We start from the raw sequence: 23231 nt of genomic DNA, 5'->3' as shown, positions 1-23231 counted from the left end.
TGTAAACACGCTAGCAAATCCGTTTGCTGGTGTGAATATTTGCAGCAAAGGCAAACCATGAAGTGACTACTGCAGTCTATTGGCAGAAAGCCAAGTTCAAACCCACAGATCTAAGTAGGTTTGAATAGCACTGTAGGACTAGGGCACCTCAACATTTAAATAATCCATGCATAATTGTGAGCATTTACAGCAGCAACCTGATTATAAGTGACACTCATTCAGTCAGGGAATGGAAGCAATATCAGGTGACCTGTAACCAATCAAAAGACATCTTGGACTGCGAAGATTAAAAACTCAATTCAGTATTTGCAGCAAACTGTTCCTGCAGCTAACTGTTGGCGGCAGTGTGCACCCAGCTCTGGAGACCAGGCTAGGACAGACTGAAGCCTCATCTATGCAAGTCAAGGAGGATATTGGCAGACACCATCTTGCCGTAATAAGGATCAAAAGGAGATGAATATTTAGTCCAAATTTTTATTGTCTCCTTCCTGGAGGGTACATACAAATCAAGCAGGACTCCCAGTTCCTCCAAGGAGCCCAGAATGAGGTTAATTCACATGCATTTAAAAACAACTCTTCTACCAGTACTGTTACACTGAAACATTAAAAGCAAAAATGAAGATTTTCAACCATATCCTAGAGCTAGTCACGCATAACATGGACGTACAAACAATTTTATGGTGCATGATATGTACAGTTATCTTTAAAAGACACAGGTTATAAAACCTCCAAGAGGTCTCTGCATGCCTGGGAAGGCAGCTCTGCACAGTTGAGGAAGAGGAGCCTGTTCAGTTTTAGCATCGCAACCACAGCGTTAGGCTGAGAAGAGCAAAAATGAATGTGGAAGGATAACTCAGCATCAGCAGGGCAGGCTGGGCCAGCGCCATCCAACCAATCTGGCATGATCCAGGGCTGAAAGTTTCTCTGTTTTTTTGTGCTTCGGTAGAATGAACCCTGGACCAACTGCTCTGTTCTGAGGTGGTGGCTGCAGGCTGGCTTTTCTCTCTGTTTGAGAGCACAGTCTTGTAGGGGGTGCAGCACCACAGCTTAGGAGGAACCATGGTTCAAATTCAGTTCTGGTGCAAGCAGAAGCAATCTCATTGATTTCAGATGGAACTAAAATGCTTATGCTAGGGCTGTATTTAACCACGGGAAGAGGATGGACACCTAAATGGATCAAGTGGGTAAAAAAATCTCTTTCCATCTGGGTCTTTTAATCCTCTGAATCCAGAAATTAGTTCTCACTCACCGCTGCTGACGAGGTATTCTCTCCTGCCCCAAAGGAGACAGGAGGAGGCTGGCAAAGGGTGAACCTGTATTTTCTTTGATTATGGAAGGGAGAGGAGGTAACTGAGGTGTTGTCTACACTAAGAGAAGATAGTGTTGGCAACATCTGTGTTACAAGACTATTGTAGCTAACAGGTTTCTCTGATCAGTGTGAACAGAGGAGTTTTCTTGAGACCCTTCTGTTGGATTTAATCTATAGCACTGTTTAGCTCAGCAACATCCACACTGCTCATAATTAAATGAAGTGCCACCTACCGCTTGCTGCTAACATCATTTCAATGGCTGTGGGGATGGAGACGCAGAGCTGTCACCTCCCATCACACGATGGGACAAAAGTGGCTGCCATCCTCCATGCTGAGTGGCCGTAGAAAAGGGCCTGAACGAGATGCAGCCTCTCACATGATTCTTAAAATTATCTCAGGGTTTGGATTAAAATATTATTATTGTTTTTTAGCCAGCCCCTAGGAACAAAAATCAGTGCCCCCAAAAAGTTACAAGACCTGCAAAAGATTTTTATATAAAAACCATGCAAAACCAAAAATACCCTTCTAAAAAAGGCAAAAAAGTGCTCTGTGTGTCTGTTCTTTGGATAGTCGATAAAACTACTGGTGGAAAAAAGATACCAGCAAAAAATAATACAAGGACAAATAATTAGTCTAAAGTCTCTAATACCGGAGACCATCCTGGTGTATTCCAGTAGCAAAGGGACCGCAAGACAGGTGAGGAGAAGTGTGTAGGTCTGGTACCGTAAATACCAAAACAGGTGCTACAGAGAGTGTGGGGAGGATGCCGACACATGACAGCAGGGTGCAAGCCCACCCACTGGGACCCTCAAAAGGAAGCTGGAATCACTAGTGGTTGGTATTGCATTGCTGCAGGAGTGAGGAGCATCTCCCCACTTTGCAAGGTGGTTGTGCACGATACTGAACAGTGGATGTGCCTGTGTTCTGTGTATTTGGACAGTGCACTGGTCTTGTTATTCACACCTAACTACTTATCAGAGGAAGCCCACCAAAGGCCCTCCAATGACATAAAATAACCCCAAGTTGGTGCAAATAGGAAGCAAGAGGAACCCACCCCTATGCACAAAGCTGCTTCGGTCTTCAAATTGGCAGCGGCTGCCATGCTACAAATGGCAGTGAGCCGCATCCAGCCCCGCAGGCCGGGGAGGCAGAGAGGTGGCAGCACCTAGCCTGTTGTATCACAAGCCAGCTGGAATCCCTGCTCCACGCTGGGGATGGGTGGAGAGAGGGAAACCAGGTTTCAAGCAAAGGGCGTGAAGGAGGTTAGTTTGGAGAATGGAGGCTGTGGGCATTGTCCCATGTGCTCTTCAGAGAGGAAGACTAAATGTGAGCAAAAGCTGCCTGATGATACAGGAGCGGTCTGCGGAGCACACGGAACATGCTCTGGGCTTCCAGCAACCATCAGCTTTTGACCTGTAATTTGTCCTTCAGCCAGAACCAGCTCCAGATCTCTATTGTCGGCTCCTGTCCTCTCTCTTCTCCAGCAAGAGGCCTTTTTGTTTCATGCGCTTTCCAGTTGCCTTTGGTTTCCATTGCAGAAAAGCTGTTCGTGTTTTCATCTCTTGTAAGTTGCTCAGGGAGAGCACGCATTAGGCTGGGAATTCGTTGCCGTAATGTCTTAGATGCTCATCATTGACAGAAAGATACGTGGCTCGCATGCTGGGCGAGTACTGTGGAGGAGAAGAGGGAGATTAGGAAATAAGTTCTGTCTATGATCTGTAATCAGGTGAGCCACTCAGCAGTAGAAGCTTTGCTGCTGAACTTGGAAATGTCTGTTTAAGACCCCAAGTCAGTAAAAAAGTAGGCTTCAGTTGCAAACCTATCTATCTGAGGGTTTTATTCTGTCACCCATCACCATAATATCTGGGCAACTTCCACGTGAAATCAACAGCAACAGTGAAGTGCCAAGTGGATTTGCGGAAGTCTCTGCGTTTTAATTTTTGAGTTAGTCCTTTATTTATCAGTCAAGATCCCGTGAGTAAGAGGAATTTGATCCTATTTATGGGCAAGTTCCCTACCCTGGTGAAGTGAAATCTAAAGTGTTATCTGTAAAACAAGAGATTATTTTATTTATGTCTTAATTATCTAATTTTACACCAATTCTAGCATTTCTTTCACTCTGCTGGGACAGCGAAATGAGATTACTCACATTTGTTTTCTGATTTGCAGGCCCCAGCTCAGAAACCAAACTGTAAATACAGCAGGGGAAATTCTAAACCCTAATTTAAAAACTCCAACACTTTCCCTTCAGTTCTTTAAGCCATAAGAAACCCTAACAGATCCAACAGCAGATGGGTGTGGGGTCTTAAGCCACCTAGCAGTCCCTTAGTAATTAGTGGGTCTGTTCCCCTGCTTCATTTGATATTTCGACCGCCTAGGAAGGACAAGGAGCAGCTGATTTAGGTGGCTCACACCTAAATGGAGGAGGAATTGATTTTAAAGTATTCTGTTCTACTTTTATTTTATTATGATAGAACCAAGCAGCCCCAGTGTATCCAAATGTTCCTTTTAGGCTCACATACTAACTGAGCGGAGGTGATGGGATTTTAATGATGAGTACAAAGGCCTTTGTGATTGAAAAATTGAGGAGCCATCATTCATTACAGTAATTCTGCCCTGACTATGGCAACATGTATCAGTGCTTGGTTTTCAGGTCTACCAAATACAATTTGGACAGTGGCAAGTTGGAGGGAAAAGGGGTACGCCTGTGTGACGAACTGGGAATGTTCTTAATGTTTTCTCTGAGTACTGTGTTGATGCCTCAGTGTCCCCATGGCAGTTCTTAAGTATCTGGCAGAGCAAAGGGCCAGTGCACCTAAATGCCTGACACTCTGTCTCCTAGCAACTGATGGCCTGGGCCCCTCCTCTGCAAAGGTGCCAGCTGAAGGTGTTGGAGACAAAGAGATCAGGTGACCTCCTGGCCCAGGAAAGGGGCTGAGCAGAGAGGAGGGGCTGGGGAGGAGCTGTTAGTCTGGAGCTGGCTGGGGTCAAGGGTGGAGGGCAGACCTGGGGGTCTGGCTGACTGCCCCCAGAATGGACCCGGCCGAGGGTTCCGGTTCTCTGTACCTACAAGCTCTGTTTTAGACCCTGTTCCTGTCATTAAATAAACCTCTATTTTACTGGCTGGCTGAGAGTCACGTCTGACTGCAAAGTGGGGGTGCAGAACCCGGTGGCTTCCCCAGGACCCCGCTGGGGTGGACTCGCTGTGGGAAGCGCACGGAGAGGCAGAGGATGCTGAATGCTCCGAGGAGAGACCCAGGAGGTGAAGCTGTGTGAGCTTCTTGCCCTGAACAAGTCTGCTCCAAGGGAGAGGAGGCTCCCCAAAGTCCTGACTGGCTTGGTGGGGAGCAGTTCCGGAGCATCGCCCAGTGACTCCGTGACAGCCTGCTGGGATGACTCCTCCTTGCAAAGAACCGTGCCATGCTGGGCTGCTCCCTGGAGCAGAGCACACTGCACGTGCAGAGGGAAAAGGCACAAATGCAACGCACACAGTGTGCATGCCGTTCACTGAGTGGGGCACTGAGGGAGAGAATGGAGGAAGAGGAATGCACAGAGACACGCCAGAGATGGTGTGAGGATGCCACGGCTCACAGGACTCTCTCTATAGGACAAGTTTGCTGGCTGACCTGTTCAATTATTAGTACATGGAGATTAACGGTCCCAATTCCAGTTCCCATAGGATGAGACAGGCAGTGGGAAAAGGTAATGGAAGGCTGCATCTGCAGTAGCCTGCTTCACACTCGCCACCAGACTGGCACCGACAGCTCCATCAGTGGGAGCATGGATAGTTAACCCTGCTCTGAATAATCCTAGACGCAGCCTAGGTCTGTCTTCACTGTAGCACTAACAGGCTCTTACTCAGGCATTGCCCCTCTCCCATCCACACACACAATTCACTGACCCCAAGTTCAGTGGTGCTTCCAACCCGGGCTAGCTGGCTCGTCTGGGGCTACAAACTAAACCCCGTACTGGTCACCTGCCCACTTTGCAGTATGGACACAGGCCAAGTCATTCAAGTTCTTATAGTCCTCCAGTGCCTTCCCACAATTCCCCCCGTTTGCCCAGGACAGACAAGTTCTCCCACAATTCACTGAACGAATCAGAATGTCTTAGCACAAAGAACGATGCGATACCCCACAGGCCCTGAAGATGCTGGGTGTCGCTTGCCCGAGCTAACTCTGCAGTAGGACATGAGTGTTGCTCCCAGAACCGGGGGACTGGGGCTAGTTGCCCTGGGGCAGGTGCAAGGGTGGGAGATTTGAAGGGAGAGGTTAGAGCAGACAGAGCCTCAAGAAATTCCCATCCCAACAACAATGCAAAAGGAAATTCTCTCTAGCCATTTAGTTTAAAAGAGAGGGAAGGGGAGAGAAAAAAGTCCCCACCAAGCCAAGGCATTAGAGAAGATTATTCAGAATTTGTTATTTTGGAACTCAAAAGCTTAAAAACCCTTCCTCGGGGATTTCGATTAGACTGCTCAGTGCAAGGATGGCAAAAGAGCCGGGAGGGGCATGAGCTGGCCACAACGGCCTAGTGCCTAGCCATAGGCTAGATGGCATCCGCCCGAGGGGATTACAGCCAGAGATGGAGGTGTCTAACAGGATTTCATGGACAATGCCCATCGTCTTCCAGGGGGCGGGGAGCAACCAATGCACGGAAGAAATAATGAATGATGATGCTATCAAGGTTGGAGCTTAATGATTTCTAGCAACCACTGAAAGGCAAGTGCGCTCTGGAGGTCTGGGTTCAAATCCTTGAGTCAGGCTTCGAGGGTCAGATGAGTTCAGCAGGTCTCAGCCAAGTCCTCATTTACAACCCCCCAATAAACCACTGCGCAGCAGGCTCTGCAACAGGGTCAGGTGAAGGCATTCTGGGCCCCTGGGCACGCCCGCCCAAGGGCATGCTGTGGCCCCATGCCTCCTGGGGGCAGTGGTGGCCATTACAAGAGCCATCTGACTAGGCAGGGCTGGCTGGGACCTCTCTGGGCAGAGCTGAATGACAGGCTTGCATTTCAGCCATTAACAGGAAGCCCTTACACCTAAACTGACACTGCTTGGTATGAAGTGCTCTCACAGCTAATTGCAAGCTGCTCTGGGAAGGTGCCAGATCTCCCATGTTATCTAGAGTGCCAATGTCTGAGCAATTTCAACGACGGAGGCTGTAGCTCGATGCAAGGGGCATCACCCTGGCACAGCATGTTCATTCCCAGAAGCAGCTGGTGGGGAGCAGCTCTGAGGAATATTGGCTGGGCAAAGAGGATCAGATACTTGAATTATTTTCTTAAAAATTCCTTCCCAGCATTACTGCCACCTCCTCCAGCTAGATTTACTCCAGCTGGGGTCAACACTCATCCTGGCTTCCGGTCATATTTCACTCAGACAGGGCAGGGAAGAGACTATTAAGGCAGAGAGAGGTGGAAGCAGTATTAGGGGGAAAAAGTGTCCCCTTTTTCTGTGGAAAGGGCATTTTGATGGAATTTTTCCAAACAGCCCCCTGATCAGTTTCAGTCCCTGGTCCTAGTTAGTTTCCCTTCCTGACGCAGGAGCACAAGGAGAGTGTATTGAAGAACTCTGATGGGTTGAGAGAATCTGAGAGCCCTCCACACAATCCAGGCGGATTCAGGATTTGGACTGGTGTTGGGATACACAGAATCCCTGGGTTTGGCTCCAGAGCGCCTACTGTCAATGGTTTCCCATTTCTGTTCCAATGAAAGCAAAACACATACAAAGAAAACATACAAAATGGAAGACAGGACAGCTAAAACGATGGACGTTATTAGGGGAACAAAATGACCATCCCAAAACAGAAAAGAAAAAGACCTCAAACTTACTCTTGATGGGCAACATAGCTCCAAAATAGTTGATGCAAAAACAAAGTAAACGTTAGCAGGCAAGATGTTTTTAAAGAACATTAAGCCAAACACTCCAGGTAAGTGCAGACAGGTTTTGGTTACAGTGAAAACATTTTAAAAAAATCTTGGGAGAAACATAAAAAAAATAAAAAGACCAGAACCAAAGCAAATGAAGCAAAACGTGAGTTTGTCTTCTGAAACGTTTAGGACACTTGCTCCCCTCCACCCCCTTTAAAAAGAAAAAAAACCAACAGTGCAGATTGGAGAAGAAATCGGTTAACGAGTTAGATACGGACGCATTTGTTTTTAAATATGGCACCAAGCAGAAGGTCATGACAAGATGCAATAAAACAAAGCCATGTGATGTCTCGGTGATGTAGCTGGAGAGCTGTGGGCAATGAGTCACCTGCTTTTTCATGAGCCATTTTCTCCCTCTTGCTCAAGGGGCGTATCAAGAAGTTCCACCTCCGAGTCCAAAAGGCGGGACTTCCTGTCACGGCATTACATTTTTGAATGAGTCGATTCCTGGCCTGGGATTAGCACTGCCAGAGGTGCTGTGTTCAAAGGACAGGGTACGTCCCTGAACGCCCAAGAGCAAGAGGGGCTGGAAGAAGAACTGTTCACAAGCCATTGTCACTAGCTCAGCAAACTAAGCCCTTTGGTTTCTGATGAAGAAGTGGAAGGATTCCCCATCACTTAGCAACACAATTAAAATAATAAAAGCTGAGAAAGCAAAGAGGCCCTATTATAAAAACGACTTGGCTTCAGATGCCCATCGTACCGTAGGGGGAGGAGAGCCTCTTCCAATCAATGGGACATTTTCATAGCGTGGGTTTCCACCGAAGAGCGCAGTCTGGTTCCTGTGGGGAGACGGAGTAACAGCCCTTCAGAGATGGAGACCCTATGTTGACCGAGCACCACCCCAGAAGGACAAGTCTGCTGAATGGACTAGGTCTCCCATGGCTCTCGTCATTAGCAGCACCAGGGGGAGGTTCGCCAATTCCCTCTCTCATTGGGTTGGAGGACAGGCATGGAGTAGGATACTGCATCCCTATGCGAAGGGGATCTGGGATACTCCAGAGCCCTCTACAAACACTAGACTGGCCCAGAGGAGGGAGGCAGGGGGCTGTAAAGCAGACAAACAGTGGGGTTGAGAACACCTTCAGCACTCATGGGTGGCTGTGGGGAGTATTAATAGCTTGCAGTTTTCTAGCACCGTGCACCCCATGGTCAGAGAGAGCTTTACACACTGACACCCCACCTCCTATCAGTCCTCTCTCTCTCCTACTGAGAGGACAACTGGGCCAACAAGGTGAAGGGACTTTCCCAAGGACGGGGACTCAACAGCCAAGTGGGGCACAGAACTCTCCCCTCTCACGCAGTAGTTCCCTGCCCCAGGACAACACCCCAAGCACAGAGCCTTCCCCCAAAGAGAAGTCAGCAGTGAAGCGAGACACAGTGAAGGAGGGGTGGAGAGGTGGGGGTCTGCACCAATCTTTCCCACAACCCTTCTTCCTCTTCACACCCGATCCGAGCACAGGGCTTTCGCCTTTCTGAGCTGGAGAGCTGTATATTCCCCGCCCCCCCCGGGGGATTTGCTTCTGTCTGGTGATGCCTTAAGGATCTGTTCTAAGCCTCCCCAACGACTCTCTGAGGCCTCTCCAAGCAGCATCCCTGGTGCCTCTACCTGTGGAGTTCCTGAGTGTGCTGTTTTCACAGCTCAGGGAGCTGCAGGCCAGTCCACGAGCACCCGACCTGCAATGGCAGGAGCTGGCCCAGCACCCCGGAGGGGTTCCCCAGCGGGCGAGGAGGGGATGGGGTGTTGAGGATGGAGCAGCCTTACATGTACTCAGACACCGGGGCATTGGAGATGGTCTGTGCTGGCGGGTGCAGGCTGGCCTGGCTGCCCAGACTGCTGCTGTAGCTGCAGAAGCTGCGAAGCTGCCCGCGGGTGGGGTTGTGGGTGGCAATGCGACGGGCCTGCGGGTTGAAGGGATCTTCCTCGTCGATGTCGTCGTAATCTCGATCCCTGGAAAGAAGGAGGGGCAGCGCGACCCTTTAGTCACCCACTGATGATGTCGGGAGCACGGCTGGCCCAGTGGGGCAGCCCCCGGGGATGGTAAAGGGGCCTCTCTCTGGGCAATCTCACCACAGGCGCTGTGAGAAGAGCACAGCCGTGGAGTCTGAACCTGGGCCGAGCTCGCCCAGCCTTGTGTCTGCTCTGTGGCGAACAGGACCCTCAAACCTGCCACCTCCCTGCCCTCCAACTCGCCCTCCTCCCGCTACCCCGACCCCCACCTCACTGGGGAAGGCAGGGCCCCAGGGCTGGGAGAGCTGGCACAGGGCAAACCCACAGGAACTGGACGCTATGGCTTTGGAGGAAGGAACCAGCCAAGAAACATGACCCGGTACTGCCACTGCCTGAAGCGTTCAGGGTCCAGGCTCAGGGCTTGGCTACGACACTCCCCAGGATCCACCAGAATCCAGAGACAGCCAGTGTGCCAGGGAAAGGCGGCTCAGAGAGCCAGCTCCTAGGGCAAGGAGGCAGGCAGCTGTCCATGGCACCGAGCCTGGGCACATACTTCTGGGTGGTACCTGACCGGCCACATGCACCATTATAGCCCGGCTCCCCACACCGGTGGGGAGCTAAACAACTCCCACTTTCCGCCTCGAGCAGGCAGTGGCAGCGCGATCCCAGCACTGGACCCACCTGTCGGCAAAGTGCTTCCAGGCCCGCGGCGTGGCACAGATGAGAGTGGAGAAGGACATGGCTGCCAGAAGTGAGAACAAGGCCAGGTAGAGCAAGCCCTCCACCCCGTCGTAGCAGACGCCCATCAGCCCATCCAGGTAATCCTGCAGTGGGGACAGACCACACTGTCTTGCTCCTTCCCCACTGTGCCAGCCCCAGGGTGAGCCACGTCACAGGAGGGAAAGCTCCCCCGCCCCCGATGCCCTGGCAGAGACACCCCACCCACCTTGTGCAGGCCCCGGCAGTCCAGCATGGCCGTCAGCTGGTGCAGGCTGGTCTCAGAGGAGTTCAGCAGCTGCTGGATCCCAAGCAGGTCTTTCTGCAGCCAAGAGAGGAGGGGCAAGGCAGGGGCACTGAAGCCAGCTGGGCAAACAGGGCAGCTGGAGGAGCTGGCAGCACAGGCGGGGCTGGCGTGTGGGGGAATGGGGGCAGAACAGGTTGGGGGAGCTCTGCTTCTCCCCTAAACGCAGCAGCTGAGGACGTGGCATGTACGGAGCTTTGGGAGATAATCCCTCTGCCCTGACCACAGCTGAACTTTCATCCCCAATGTCTTGTGCATTCCAGACACTGCTGAACTCTTCTGGCCTTGGGTGCAGGATTTAGAGTGGGGCTAGAATGCCTCCTTCATTCCCCCCCACTTCCCTCTGCACCCCAGCTCCCCTCCCCGGCTCTCAGCCCAGGAGGAGCCGTGCCCGTCCTGCAGAGTGGCTGGGAAGAGGGCAGCCAGGCACACTGTGGGCTCAGCGCTGGGCACACAAGACGGGTGGCATGCACAGCTGTGCAGAGGGAACGAGATGGGATTTGGTTCCCGGTATGAGGAAGCCCGGAGCAGCCTCTCCTCCCCAGCGAGGCACTGCTGCCCCAGATCTGACTGCCCAGCGCAGGCCCCGCCTTACCTCGGCCGTGGGGAAGAGGGGCACTGCAAACTGCATGAGGCCCTGGATCTGAATCTGCATGGTGGTGAGCGAGCGCTGGTAGATGGTCAGGGCCTGCATGGCAGAAAACAAGACCTAGCTCTATATGGCACTGCCCATGCCACCTGCAGGAGGGCAGGAAGAGTAACCGCCCCACTGCCCACACGCTGTCAAGACCCAAAGGCCAAGCTGGGCATTGTAACCCTGGAGAGGAAAATCCAGCCAGTGCCAGCTATGCCTGTTCTGGGCCTGGGACCTGCAGAACAAGCCTGGGAGAGAGCTTGATGCCTCGATTTTTTCACCCCAAGGTGCCTACGTGGACTTGCCCTGTGGCTGCGGTTGGTGCTGGCAATGCAGGGGGCACTGGGATACAGGGTATCGGGAGCCACATTCCTGCCCCAACTCCCATAGGAGACACTGGGTTCCTCACCAAGCCCTTCTCCACTCTGGTCCCCCATCCTAGGCAGAGTCAGCCCCTCTCGTCCCACGCCCCGCAGATCCTGCAAGGGGGACACCCAGGCATGGGCTGGGTTTCTTTGCAGGGCCGCGCTGCAGGAGGGGCTGGGGGGCTCCGTACCTGCTGGAAGGGGTTGCTCAGGTTCTGGCTGCAGTACAGGTAGTAGTGAACCACTTCTGCAACGCAAGCACAAGGGGAGACATTGGAAACCAGGGTGACATGCGGCCCGCCCCTCGTGGGCATCTCTCACCCAAGCCAGAGAGATCCCTCCAGCCCTCCCAACAACCCACCCCAGCACCAACAGGGTACCAGGCCCCACGGCATGGGAGCAGGGAAAGCAGTGTCTCTGCACAGGAGCCTTTGCCACGAGAACCATTGGCCTCTCCTGAGCGGCCTGAACGAGACAGGGATAGGCGGCTCTGCTGGTGGCTGTCTGCCATGGACAGCACTGGGCCAAGTCATACTGCAATGTGCCCGCTGGTTTCAGTTCCACTCCAGGTGGGGACGCGAGCAGCAATGCAGCGTAACTTGCACCAATCTGGCGTAGCTGGATAGAGCTGCCTCTGCTTACACCAGGGCTAAGGTTAGCCCTCAAGGAATCCCCAATCTCTGCAAGTTACACGGCCCTGCCTCTTGCCCCACTCGTCCACCCACTGGCGTCCCCGCAGGTGCCAGAGCTGCACCCCGCCAGGCACACTGGGCCCGTGTCTAAGTGCTACGCACAAGAGAGGCGATTCCATCACCTGCACGGAGATCGCCCCGAGTTAGGTTCATGATGAACTTGTCCGGGGCGACGCAGAAGTCACTGGTGCCCTGCAACAAGCAGAGAACACACGTTCACAGCACTGCCCGGCCTCTCGGAAAGAACCCAGGCCAGGGGGTGGAAACAATAGCTGGGGGAGCACATCGCTAGGAGCTGCCCCTGCCACATCAGCTCCACCACACACAAAACTGGGCCCATTTTAACGGATGGTGGAGTCCCAGTTTTACAGCGTCTGTCCCCTAAGCAGGTCTCCCCATGCCCCGCACAGCGGATACCAGCCCGATTCCTCTGGCCTCTCCAAACCACCAAGAGCTGGGGGCTTTTACACCCGTGCTCCAGCACCACCTCGTGCAGCCTCTCCCGCACGGTGTCCAGCATGAGGGAGGAGTGCCCCTTTCTGCTACCACCACCCTCGGGATCTTGCATTTAGTCCCAGGCACTGCAGGACTAGACCCCCCCCATCCCCAGAGCAGAGCAGGGGCCAGTTCCTGATGGGGGAGAAACCGATGCACCAGAGGCCGTGTCCCTGCACCGCTGTGGGTCCTCGCCACGGGTCATCGCCGCGCCTGCTCGAAGCATGGGAGAGAGCCAGGGACTTGGCAGCTGCATGCCTAGCTATCAGCAAGAGCTGCTCCCTTCCTCAGGGAGTGGGCAGCAGCTGCTTGGTGTCCTAATGGGATCCAGGCCTTGAACTACTCCTGCTAACACCTGCTTTGCAGCACACACAGTGAGGACAGACAGACAGCCGGACTTCAGCAGCCAGCCGCTCTGTTCCTTCTCACTCACCACAGCCGCAGAGGTGTCCACTGCCAGGGAGGCCCAGCTGAGAATGAGCGTCACCAGACCGCAGCACAACATCCTATGGCAGAAAGGGAGAAAACTCTGGTATGGGGACCCGATATCTTGACTAGATAGACCACGGGCTGGGCCTCTGCCACTGACTCACCAATGACCTTGGACGAGTCACTGCTCTAAGTCCCCATCATGCCAAGCTGCACCGGGGCCTTGCACGCTTACGTGAGCAACTAAGGAGGATGCAAACTGGCGCCAAGGGGCGTCCTGTGCAGCCAGATCATCCAATGTGGGGACAGGAAACCCACCATTTGCGATTGAGAGAAGGCATGTGGCCCATAAGGGTTCAGAGGTCAGGAACTTTGACCCTCTGCCCTCTTGGTGTTGGCGCACCCCCACCTATCCCTTGCAGTTCCAGGCTACAATGCACAATGGCTGCCGGCCGGGCCCTTGGCCCATCGTAACTCCTAGCACCCAGCAAGCTGCCCACCCCTGCTGGCCAGGGCAACCCCTGGGGCCTGCCGGGTCCCATGTGCCAGGACTGGGCCAGTGGCAACAGCTGGTCTCCTCGGGGCTGGGTTGGCGATGGCTGCAGAGGAGCCCACAGGGTGCTGGAGCCATGCAGGGACAGCACCCATGCTACGGGATTGAGGGCAACGCCCAGCCGCCTGCCTGGCCTTTTCCCCATCCCCTGGCCAGCCAACAAGTGTCCCCAAGGACCAGCCTCCCTCAACACCAGCCTGCTCGACAGCTGAATTAACAACAAGCGCTGCAGTCAGGTTCTGGCTTTATCCTGTTTGCAGCTCGAGCTTCTGTGCTGCAGGGATCCATCCTGCCTGCTCTCCTGTCCAGGCGGGGCTCTGATAGGGAGTGCGGGGAACTGCAGCACTGTAACAATCCAGTCTGGGAAGGGGGGCGCGTCTCTTCTCAAGCACTGACCAGAACGGCCCTGTCCTGCTGCTTGGGGGCGGGAGGTGACCCCTGGGCAGAGCAGGGCTCTCGGGGCTGCAGCACCGTCCATCCCGCAGGTGCGTCAGGGCCCCTGTGCCAACCCAAGGGAGGCAGGCGCAGGGCCAGTTCCAGGCCTGGGGAAGGGGCAGGTCCCCATCTCCCCTCCCAAAGATAGCAGCAGCCTCGGCGCAGCACAGGAGGGTGGGGCCAGATGGGCAGTGTCCACCCCGCGCCAGGCAGTGGGGCAGAGGTGGGTACTCACGTGGTAAGGAGGCACCTAGAGCGCTTGGCCAGCCCCAAGCAGGCGATGAGGCAGATGATCAGGTCCAGGATGAAGAGCAGGAGGTAGGAGAGCCACCTGGGCCCGGGGGAGGAAGGGGAAAGGCTGTCAGAGCCCTGCAACCAGCCACATCCCTGGAGGGCCATCTACCCCAGAGGCCAGCACAGGAGCTGCAGCCGCAGGGAGATGGGGTGAAATGGACCCTAGCCTGACCCAGTCTGGTTGTTTGTATGCTCAGGGTGAGGATGGCGAGAGCCCTGCCGTCTCTGGCTGCGCGGCTGAATCTCAGCCTCTCCCCTCGATGGCAGCAGACGTGCACCCGCAGCCCTGACCCAGCTGCTCTTCCATTGCACCTGTCACACAGCCATGATGGCAGAGGCTTGAAGTGGTTTCCAAGCAAGGGTTTCCCCCCTGCCACAGAGGCAGATGGGACGGCACTGGCTCAGGCAGGACAGGTGTACAGGCTGCCCACATGGGTGGAGATGGAGGTGCATTTAGTCCTATCAAGTCCAGCACCCCAGGACCAGGCCAGGACAGCTCCCCATGTTAGACCCCCAGGGGATGGGGTTTCCTCTGCTCTCCCCCGCGGGAGACAGACTAGCTCAGAGCTAGGGGCACCTTCCCCTCGGGGTTCAGCCTAAACTCTCTGTTCCCCGGGTCAGACGCTACATCGCTGAATATGACCCGAGCGCTGGGCAGCGAGGGGGCTGAGCTCCATGGGGCGCGGTGAATAGATGCCAATTACAGCCCATGGGCACAGTCAGTTCCTGACACCAGGCGAAGTGGGGCTGGCAGATACGCTGCAGCAGCCCTCATGGGGCGCAGGCCGGATCTGTGGGGAGCTAGCGGGAGAGCCGGTGCATGGGGAGCACACCCTGTGTCTGGCTCACTCTCCCCTGAGGTGCGGGAGCCCAACGGGCGCTCCGCTTTCATTCTGGTTCTTTAATCCTGCAGGGGAGGGAAAAGTCAGCCCGTTTCTGCTCATTAGAATCTCTCCAGAGCCAAAGGAGCCAATTAAAATCCTCGACTCCAGCGCAGCGGGGCGCACGCTGCAGAGGGCTGCACTCACAGCTCTGGGGTCTGCACCATTTGGCTGGGGCGCTCCTGCCCCTCCCCCCAATACTCCCTCCCTGCACCCCCAAGCCCCTTCCCTGCCATGTTTGCAACAGGACGGTGAAATCCAATCGGCAGAGCCCCCAATTCAGCAGGGTCATCACCGCAGCAAACAGCCACAGCATTGGACAGGAATTTACCCTGGCGCAGCTCTGGACTCCTCCCCTACCCAGCCCCACAGTGCCGTGCTGGCCTGGCCCAGCAGTGCAGTGCAGACCCCAATCCCTGCCCCCCCCCATACCTGTAATATTCCACGTAGCCCACCTGGCCGGCCACAGCCGTCAGGTCAACGCTCACGTCCTCCCAGACCGGCAGCCCTGAGAGCTGCAGGATGATGTTGCCGGCCATTTGCTGCAGGAACTTCAGAGTCTGCACGTAGTCGCTCCGCGCGGCGAAGATCTCGTTCAGCCGAGCCAGGTGCTGCTCCAACCCCACCTTCATCTGCACCGTGGTGCCTGAGACCTGCCCAGGGGAAAGGAGCAGGAACAGTGAACTGGCCCCGGCAGCCCATGTGCTGCCTCAACGTACCCCCTGCAGGACACACCCCGTGGGAGCGGTGCCCACCTCGGCGGGCCGTGCTCCGATAGCGAATCAACAAGCTGCCGATGAGCAACAGGAGCAGAGCTCTGCCCAGTGGGGCGGGTTCTCCCTGATCCACGGATGGGGTCACAGAGCCCCAGGGACCTGCCGGGCGAGTCCTTGGGAACAGGCTCCGGGCCAGACTCATACCAGAGCATCTGCTTCTCTGCCTCCCCAGCCCTGTCACCCAGACCGCCCTGCACACGGCCAGGCCAGCTCTGCAGCCAGCAAACAGCAGCTCCCCATGGAGGCAGCTCCCGCCCCCTCATGGAGTAGCCCGGCAGAAAGGGGAGAGTGCCATGCAGGGGCACAGGGAGTGTGGGCAGGGCTGCCAACAGCACCAGCCTGGCAGCGCTAGGGGCTGCCCCATGCTAGTGAGCAAATCAGCTGGGTGTCTGTAAAGGGCAGAGGGGACCCTTGCTTCCAGCCAGTGGCACTTCAGGGGCTGTTTGTAGGATCCTCTTCACCCCCCAAAGCAGAGCAGCAGGAGTGTTTGCAGGTTTAAATCCACCCCTTGCATTAGCTCTGCAAAGGCCTCGCCAAGGGGCAGTGGATGGATCAGTGCAGCCCGGGGCCCTCAGCAGGGCCAGAGCTCTGTGCTCTGCTTTCCCCAGTGCTCCCTGGGAACAATGGGGCTCCTCGTCCAGACATTTCCCCCACTCTGACCAACCCGACCCAGGGCAGATCGAGTCACCCCGGTGGCAAAACTGCCGGTGCCCAGGTCACTACCACTGGCGCTGGCATGACAGCAGGAGATTTTACAGACAGCTCGGCGTGGGCGATGCCGGATGGTGTGGGCAAGGAGAGGAAAGGCCTGGCTGGTCGCGTCATGGGGCTCCCCCAAGCCAGGGCAGAGGCCACAGCTGGCACACCAGCTCCTGGGGGTGGAGCAGCCTGCTGCTCGCGCCTTGGGGGATGCAGCCTTTAGGGAGCAGCCCTCTCTGCAGGAAAACCTCCCAGCTTGGCATCTAGCGACACGGTGCCGCAGAGGAGCAGTTCTGCAGCTGGGGTCTGACCCAGATAAGTCACTCAGCTGACTGCGACGCTGCTTCCGGCTCTGAAAGAAACTCGCCGCTCCAGCGGGGCCAGGGGCCGGCTGCCATCTCCACACGGCCTCGCTCCTTCACCCTGCCTCCTGCTGGTCTCTCCTGCCTTCCCCACCCCCCAGCTCTGCCCCACAATCCCCACCGCTGCACTCCCTGTGAGCAGTGAGTCTGCCGGGCAGATGTGCAGACCCTTCCCAGCCTCGCCAGGCATCAGGACAGACTATTCCGTGCACGGCTGTAGCGTCAGGACCCGCTGCGCTAGGTGCTGTACGAACAGGTCCGAGAGACGAAGTGAAAGCTGTCTGAGGCGGGGACTGAATACGAGACAAAAGACAACAGGTGGATCCAGACACACGAGCGGGGAGCACAGGGAGCCAGTACTGGTCGGCAGGATGCATGGTGCGCTCAGCTCACCAGCTCTGGAGCCATTGCCAAGTTTTCCCGCTGGCCTCCAAGCAAGGGGGTGTTTCGAGGAGGGAGAGGAAGGAGGATAAAGAGGGAGCTTTGTGGATGGTCTCAGGGAGCTCCTCCGAAGCATCAGGGGCAGCGTGGGAGAAAGCACAAAGGGGCTGGTTTGAAAAGGCAAGGGGGTGCCGGAGGCTGGACTCATGGGCTGATAGTGCCTGAGAGGGAGGGTGGTGACGGGCAGCGAAGGGCTTTGAACAAGAGACAAGTAGTTCTGTGTGATGTGCCAGAAGAGGCAGCCGGCAGAGGGATGCACAGAGACGGGTGCCACGGTCCAACGCCAAGCTAGGAAAAGGATCGTGGCAGCAGAATTCGGAATGGAGCCGAGCGAGGACAAGACACTGTTTGCCAAGAGCAGAGAGAAGAACGCTGCAGTGATCCAGATGCAAGCTGGCGAGTGCCGGAGTGAGAGGTTTCGCTGTGTGGATGGACAGGAAAGGCAAGGCCGTAGCTCAGGGACATCAGGCAGGGAGAACTGGGGAGATTTAGACACAGGCTGGATGAGAGCCGCTGGTGAGGGGTCTGAGGTGAAGAGGACTCCCAGGTGTGGGCCTGAGTGACAGGCATGATCTATCTCGACGCAGGAGGTAGCAGGGAGAAGATGGTGAAGAGCCATGCTGAGCTCGGGTGGGTGGCCAGACACCCCTGGGGAGCTGTCAGAGACATGGCTAGATCTGCGTTTGGCCAGGAGACAGGCTGGAGCAGGGGCAGATCTGTGCGTCATCAGCACAGAGATGGCAGCTGCAGGAGGGTTTGTGGACGACATCACCCAGGTGCAGAGGGAGGAGAAAAGGGATGCAGGACAGGTCCCAAGGAACCCCTGCAGAGCGCCGGAGAGGAGACGACGAGGATTCTCCGAGTTACCCCCTCTGCCATGCCTGGTGCTGATGGTTCTCCAGAAATGTCCACCACTGGGCAGCGCAGCCTCGGCCTAGCCTGCCTCGCTAGGATAAACCTCTGGTTTTTCAGAGGTTTAATTTCTCAGCCAGCTTAGCAGCTGCAGGAGGGAGCTGCCAGCACAGCCCCCGCAGCGGAGATGCCAGCTGATCCCCATAATCTCTGGAGGAACACAGCTGTCTCTTTAAAACAAGGCCCGTCCAAGAGACCCACCGATTATATCATCCGAGCAGCTTAGAGCAGGGGCGAGGATGGAAAAACTGCCAGTTTCCCAGGAAGGACAATAGGTTCTGGCCCAATTTCCTTGGCTTATTGTATCCCGGGAGCCCAGCACCCCTGCAGGCAAGGTGAACGCAGCAAGGCCATGGCTCGTAGGAAAACATGGCCAGGCAGACAGGAGAAAGCCAGAGCGCCAGCTTGTAAAGTAATGCTGTGGCTAGAATGAGTAGCCGGCACAGTTCGGTCGGGGTGTGTGTGTGTGTGTGTGTGTGTGTGTGTGTGTGTCTGTGTGTGTCTGTGTCTGTGTGTGATGGTGGTGCGGGGGGGAGCTAGGAGCCAGGACTCCTGGGTTCTGTTTTTGGCTCAGTTGCATGGCCCAAGTCAAATCACTTTCCTGCTCTGTGCCTTGGTTAACGATACCCACCAGCTCTGTAACACACCGAGGGCTGGGGACAGAGAGCCAGTGATGGTTTCTTCTACATTAGAGTCGCATGCCTGGCGTCCTCCCAAAGCCCCGTATCTGCTACTCAAGCTAAGAAACTCAGGAGAAGCATCTCGTCATGCAAAGGGGTAGTCCTGGGCTCTCCCAAGGCTGCAACAACTGACCCACCAGCTCCAGCACTTGCCAGGGAGAATGGCCAACGGCAGATGCTTTGGATGCGGGTGGGATATCCCACAATGCACCTGTGCGGCTGACCCCAGCAGGCCCTTACCAGTGTGTCAATCCCGGAGAGGGTATGGTTGGCGTTGTCGAGGGCATAGATCAGCTGGTACACCCCATCATTGGTCTCGCTGTTCCCATAGAACCCGATGCCGACTGCAGCACTATGGACGAGAGAAACCGCAGGTTAGAGGAGAAGGAAATGGCACAGCTGTTACCCACTGCCGACCTGGCACGGCTCTAGCCCGGGCAGCTGGCTCTGGCCAGAGGAAGGCGAATGAACGGCAGAACTCTGAGTACCGTTACAGCACGTTCAGTGTGTGCATGAGACGTGACTCACCCCTGCTGGACGGGCCTCCTGGGGGGGAGCAGCCCGTCCTGGGCCTCCGACACGGCCAGCTGATGCCAGCTGTGACAGTGACACCAGCCCACTAGGAAATGGAATGAAGCCCCTGAGCGCCTCTCACTCCAGGGCCTTGAAACTCTCCCAACTGCTCGCCAGGGCAGCAGGGTCTCTGCGACTGCCATGGGGCTGTACCTGGCCAGTGCCTTCCTCCAGTATGGGGAGTCACCAGGAGGGGGGCTCAGGGCTTGTTAAGGGGATGGGGAGAAGCCAGGTACAGGGATGCGCCTCCCAAGCAGCTATCCCATCGCTTCTCCCTGCCCACCCATGGGTTCTGTTCAGAGGCATCAGGACTGAATCGCCCTCAGCCCCAGAGGCCGCTGAGCAGGAGAGGGAAGGTTTGCCCCGTCGCTGCCTTGGCCGTACCTGCTCTGCGAAGGGAGGGCTTCGCCTGTCACCAGAGTCCTCCACACCCCACAGGAGTGCCGCTCACTGAGATCCCCACCCATCAGAGCTCCCCTTCGCCCCACAGCTGGGACTCCTGTGGAGCCGGGGGTCATTCATAAGAATGGAAAAGCAGGGGAGGGCTGGAGGGAGTCCAGACTTGAAACGAACTCAATCCTCGACACAAAGCCATCAGTAGCTTTTAGCACAGCCTGGAGCTGCCTGGCGCCTGCAGCCTGGTCAACGATCTCGTCGCCTGCCCCTGCCTCTCTCCTGCCCTTCCACAGCCACCAGAAGGAGATCTCTTGCTCACTTGTGCACAGCCCCATTCGAGAAGCAGGGTATGAGACACCGGGCACCTGCAGAACTGCCAGCGCTGCCCAGCGCACCCCAGTGGTTCAATTCCCTGCTAAGTGGCCTTGGGTGACTCACTAGGTCCCTGTGCCTCAGTTTCCCATCTGTACCAGTGTGTTGTGAGGATAAATTCATTGGAGGTGCTCAGAGACTACAGCGACAGCAGCCACAGAAATACCTGAGACTGGGCTCAGCACAAGCATCCAGGTGCTTAAAGGCAGAAGTGCCAACACCCCTGATTTGGGTCCCGGGGAAGGCAGAGGTGCCCCTCTGGGGGAGTGAGAGGAGAGTCTCTGCTCACGCTGGGGCTTAGCAAAGCTCGAAGCCAGATACACAGGTTGGATTTGAAGCCAGCTCCTGCGAATGCTGTGAGATTTAGGCCGCAAGGCCTGGCAAAGCAGATTAAGAGAATCTGTCAGAAAAGAAAACGCTGCCTCTGATTAAACCTGCTCCTTGGTTAATCCCCAGGAGGGGACAAGGAGTGAAAGCTGGGTCTCCCGCTAGCCCCTCCTTGGCCTTGTGAGCCAGCTGGCCTCAGGGACCCACTGCAGAGCCCAGGAGCCATGCCACAGGCACCCGCTCAAGCTCCAGCGACCTCAGCTCTGCTGCCTGCCTCACAGATACCCCCAGCAGCATCCCCTCCACATCCACCCCGGTCTAAGTGCCAACTGCCGAGCCAGACTGACAAAGGGGGTCTACGGGCTTTGCTCGTGTCCCAGGTGCTCAACTGTATCACGTGCACACTTCTCCCTGCCCCTTGACAGAGCCACCATGCCTCCCGCAGGGTCCTGAGCGGGAAGGCAGGGCTATCTCTCAGCATCGGGCAGCCAGAGAGTTGGGTTCAAGCCCTGCCTCCGCCTCACCCGCCCCAGAAAGGCAAAGGGAGTTTCTGCTAGGTCGTTACAAGGTTTTGAGGGCCTCCCAGAGGGACTGCAAGGCGTTCTTGTGGCCTATGGACCTGTCTTGTAGGGGCGCAGCCTGCTACATGGGGTGAAACTCGCAGAGCAAGGTGAAGTGCTGCTGCAGCTCCCAGCTGGGGAGCATGCGCCCTAAGGACAGGGCCCCGCCAGCACTGCGCCTGGCGGCTCCCACGCCCTCTGCACAGAGGCTTGGCTACTGGGCCCGAGCGCTTGGGGGGCCCTGGAAGGGAGGAGCAGTGAGTGCTTGGCACGGCTCCTGGAAAGCAGGCCCTCGCTGCTCCCCCACTCCCAAGTTCAGCTGTCAATGAACATGATGGAGAGCAGCCAGCTCCCCCCATTAGCCTGTTAATGACTGCGCTCTGCTCCAAAGAGGCTCCACTTAGCCAGGGATGTGAGTTTGGGCGCCTCTGGGGGGCTATAAAGCCCTGGCTCGGCCTCCTCCTCAAGCCACAGCACTCCACAGGCCCCCGCAGCCTGGAGCAGCGCCAGCCGCCCCCAGCACTTCTAAAGCACAAGGAGGGAGGGGCTTATAACCGCCACCTACGAGACCTCTCCAGGCACCGGGCAGTGCTCCAACACCACCACCCTTCCCACCGTGTTCCCAGCCTTTCATTCCCCCAGGGCAACAGAGGGAAATGCTCACCAATGAAATGAGTCTGAGTCCTGCCCTAGTCCTTAACAGGCACCTGGCATTGCAGCTTTGGTGCAGCTGGTAGTGCTCGGCAGAGGCCCAGCGCTGCCATGGTATGGGATTGGGACCCAGTGGCACAGCTGCAGGGTAGCCCGACACCAGAACGGCAGGGGATTGTGCATATGGGCTTGACAGCTGTGACGGAGCCAAACTTTGCAAGGGCAGGTGGCACAGCAACGGTAGAGCCATGGGGACACGGGCATGGCTACCGGGGGGGATGCCAGCTACAAGCACTGCCTTCACCCTAATCTACAATGCCAGAGCCCGGATGCGCTCTCAGCGGTGCACAGCTGCCGCCCGTGTCACTTGCAAGCCTCTTGGGAAGCCCCAGGGGAGTGAGGAAGTTGGGCAGCATTTGCTTGTCACTGGAGAAGAGGAAACACTGATTCCTCTAGCCCGAGAGTCACATGGAGCAGTGGTGGAATGGGCCCGGGGAGTGCGGGGAGCCGGCAGTCACGGGAAGGGCATGCTGAGCTCATCAGCAGCATTTGCTTCTTCTCTAGAGCATATCTATTGCCATACACTGAACTCTCTGTCTGGTCTAACGCGAGGGAAGAACAATCTCTTTATTCCCTTCCCTTGGGAGCAGATCACGCCGAAGCAATCAGGAGCCCCAGCCGCCTGGGGCAGGAGCCCTGCCTGGATGGACTGAGAAGGGGATTCCCGGCAATGCAAAGCAGAGAGCAACAGAGCAGCCCTAACCCCCAAGACGCGACCTGCGTGGCAGGGTGAGGACGGGCCGATGAACCGTCAGGATTTTGTATCGGCCACCCCAGGCTGCTGGCAAATGTTCTTACAAGCTTCTGAAACCGGGGGAGGGCTTAAAAATGCCTCTGGTGAGGACATGCAACTACCAGGCAGCAGGAGATGGGCATCAGCTGCCTGCCCATCGCAAGAGAGCCAAGCACCAGACTGGAGCAGAAGTGCCAAGCGGGCTTAGCGCTGCAGAACTGAGATGGTGCCTTGCAGGGCAGAGCAGTGGCTGTGGGAGCTCCTGAGCCTCGCCCTGCTCCAGGAAGGTTTAGATACAGACACGGGACCCGGAACTGGATGAGCCACTAACTCCGCTAGAGAGCCCAGTCCCTCACTGCTGCCCTGGCCTCCGAGTCATACCACTCCTGACCCCTCAAGCCTGCCATGCCAAGCAGAGGCAGGGAGCGCCAGGCCATGCCACTCTCAGGGATGCTCTCTGCCAGCACCCCAGGCTGGCACTGCCCCCAGCAGGACAGCAGAGCCTCTCCCAGCCGCCTGGGACCCCTCCGGGGCCCACTCCCTGCCCCTCCTTTCTAACTGACCCAGCCTCCATCTGTACTTAACCCTGAGTCTCACGTGACCAAAGGCTGCCAGCTGTGTCAGGCCTGGGATTTGTGACCCCAACTCCCCGCTGCCCCCTGGGATTAGCCAGCACTTCCAGGAGGCCGCATGCACACGGGGC

General features: G+C 56.4%; 1 protein-coding gene across 3 annotated transcripts in view; it reads right to left on the bottom strand.

Annotated features, from left to right (window-relative positions):
* Window positions 1–460: 460 nt before the first annotated feature.
* The window catches only part of TTYH2 (tweety family member 2), a 40270-nt gene continuing 17499 nt past the window's right edge, over window positions 461–23231 (bottom strand). For all 3 annotated transcript variants that reach the window (XM_030534414.1, XM_030534416.1, XM_030534415.1), the window contains exons 3-14: window positions 19097–19208; window positions 15419–15639; window positions 14047–14142; window positions 12828–12900; window positions 12022–12091; window positions 11399–11454; window positions 10804–10896; window positions 10134–10226; window positions 9869–10011; window positions 9002–9187; window positions 7940–8018; window positions 461–2980 (exon numbers count right to left, since the gene is read on the bottom strand). In XM_030534414.1, the coding sequence (XP_030390274.1) occupies window positions 2900–2980; window positions 7940–8018; window positions 9002–9187; window positions 9869–10011; window positions 10134–10226; window positions 10804–10896; window positions 11399–11454; window positions 12022–12091; window positions 12828–12900; window positions 14047–14142; window positions 15419–15639; window positions 19097–19208 (1303 nt within the window). In that variant the 3' untranslated portion in view covers window positions 461–2899. The remainder of the gene's footprint in view (window positions 2981–7939; window positions 8019–9001; window positions 9188–9868; window positions 10012–10133; window positions 10227–10803; window positions 10897–11398; window positions 11455–12021; window positions 12092–12827; window positions 12901–14046; window positions 14143–15418; window positions 15640–19096; window positions 19209–23231) is intronic.

The sequence above is a fragment of the Gopherus evgoodei genome, chromosome 15 (assembly GCF_007399415.2).
Source record: "Gopherus evgoodei ecotype Sinaloan lineage chromosome 15, rGopEvg1_v1.p, whole genome shotgun sequence".
NCBI lineage: Eukaryota > Metazoa > Chordata > Testudines > Testudinidae > Gopherus > Gopherus evgoodei.
Note: the sequence above shows the minus strand (reverse complement) of the source record. Positions and strands in the feature narration are given on the sequence as shown.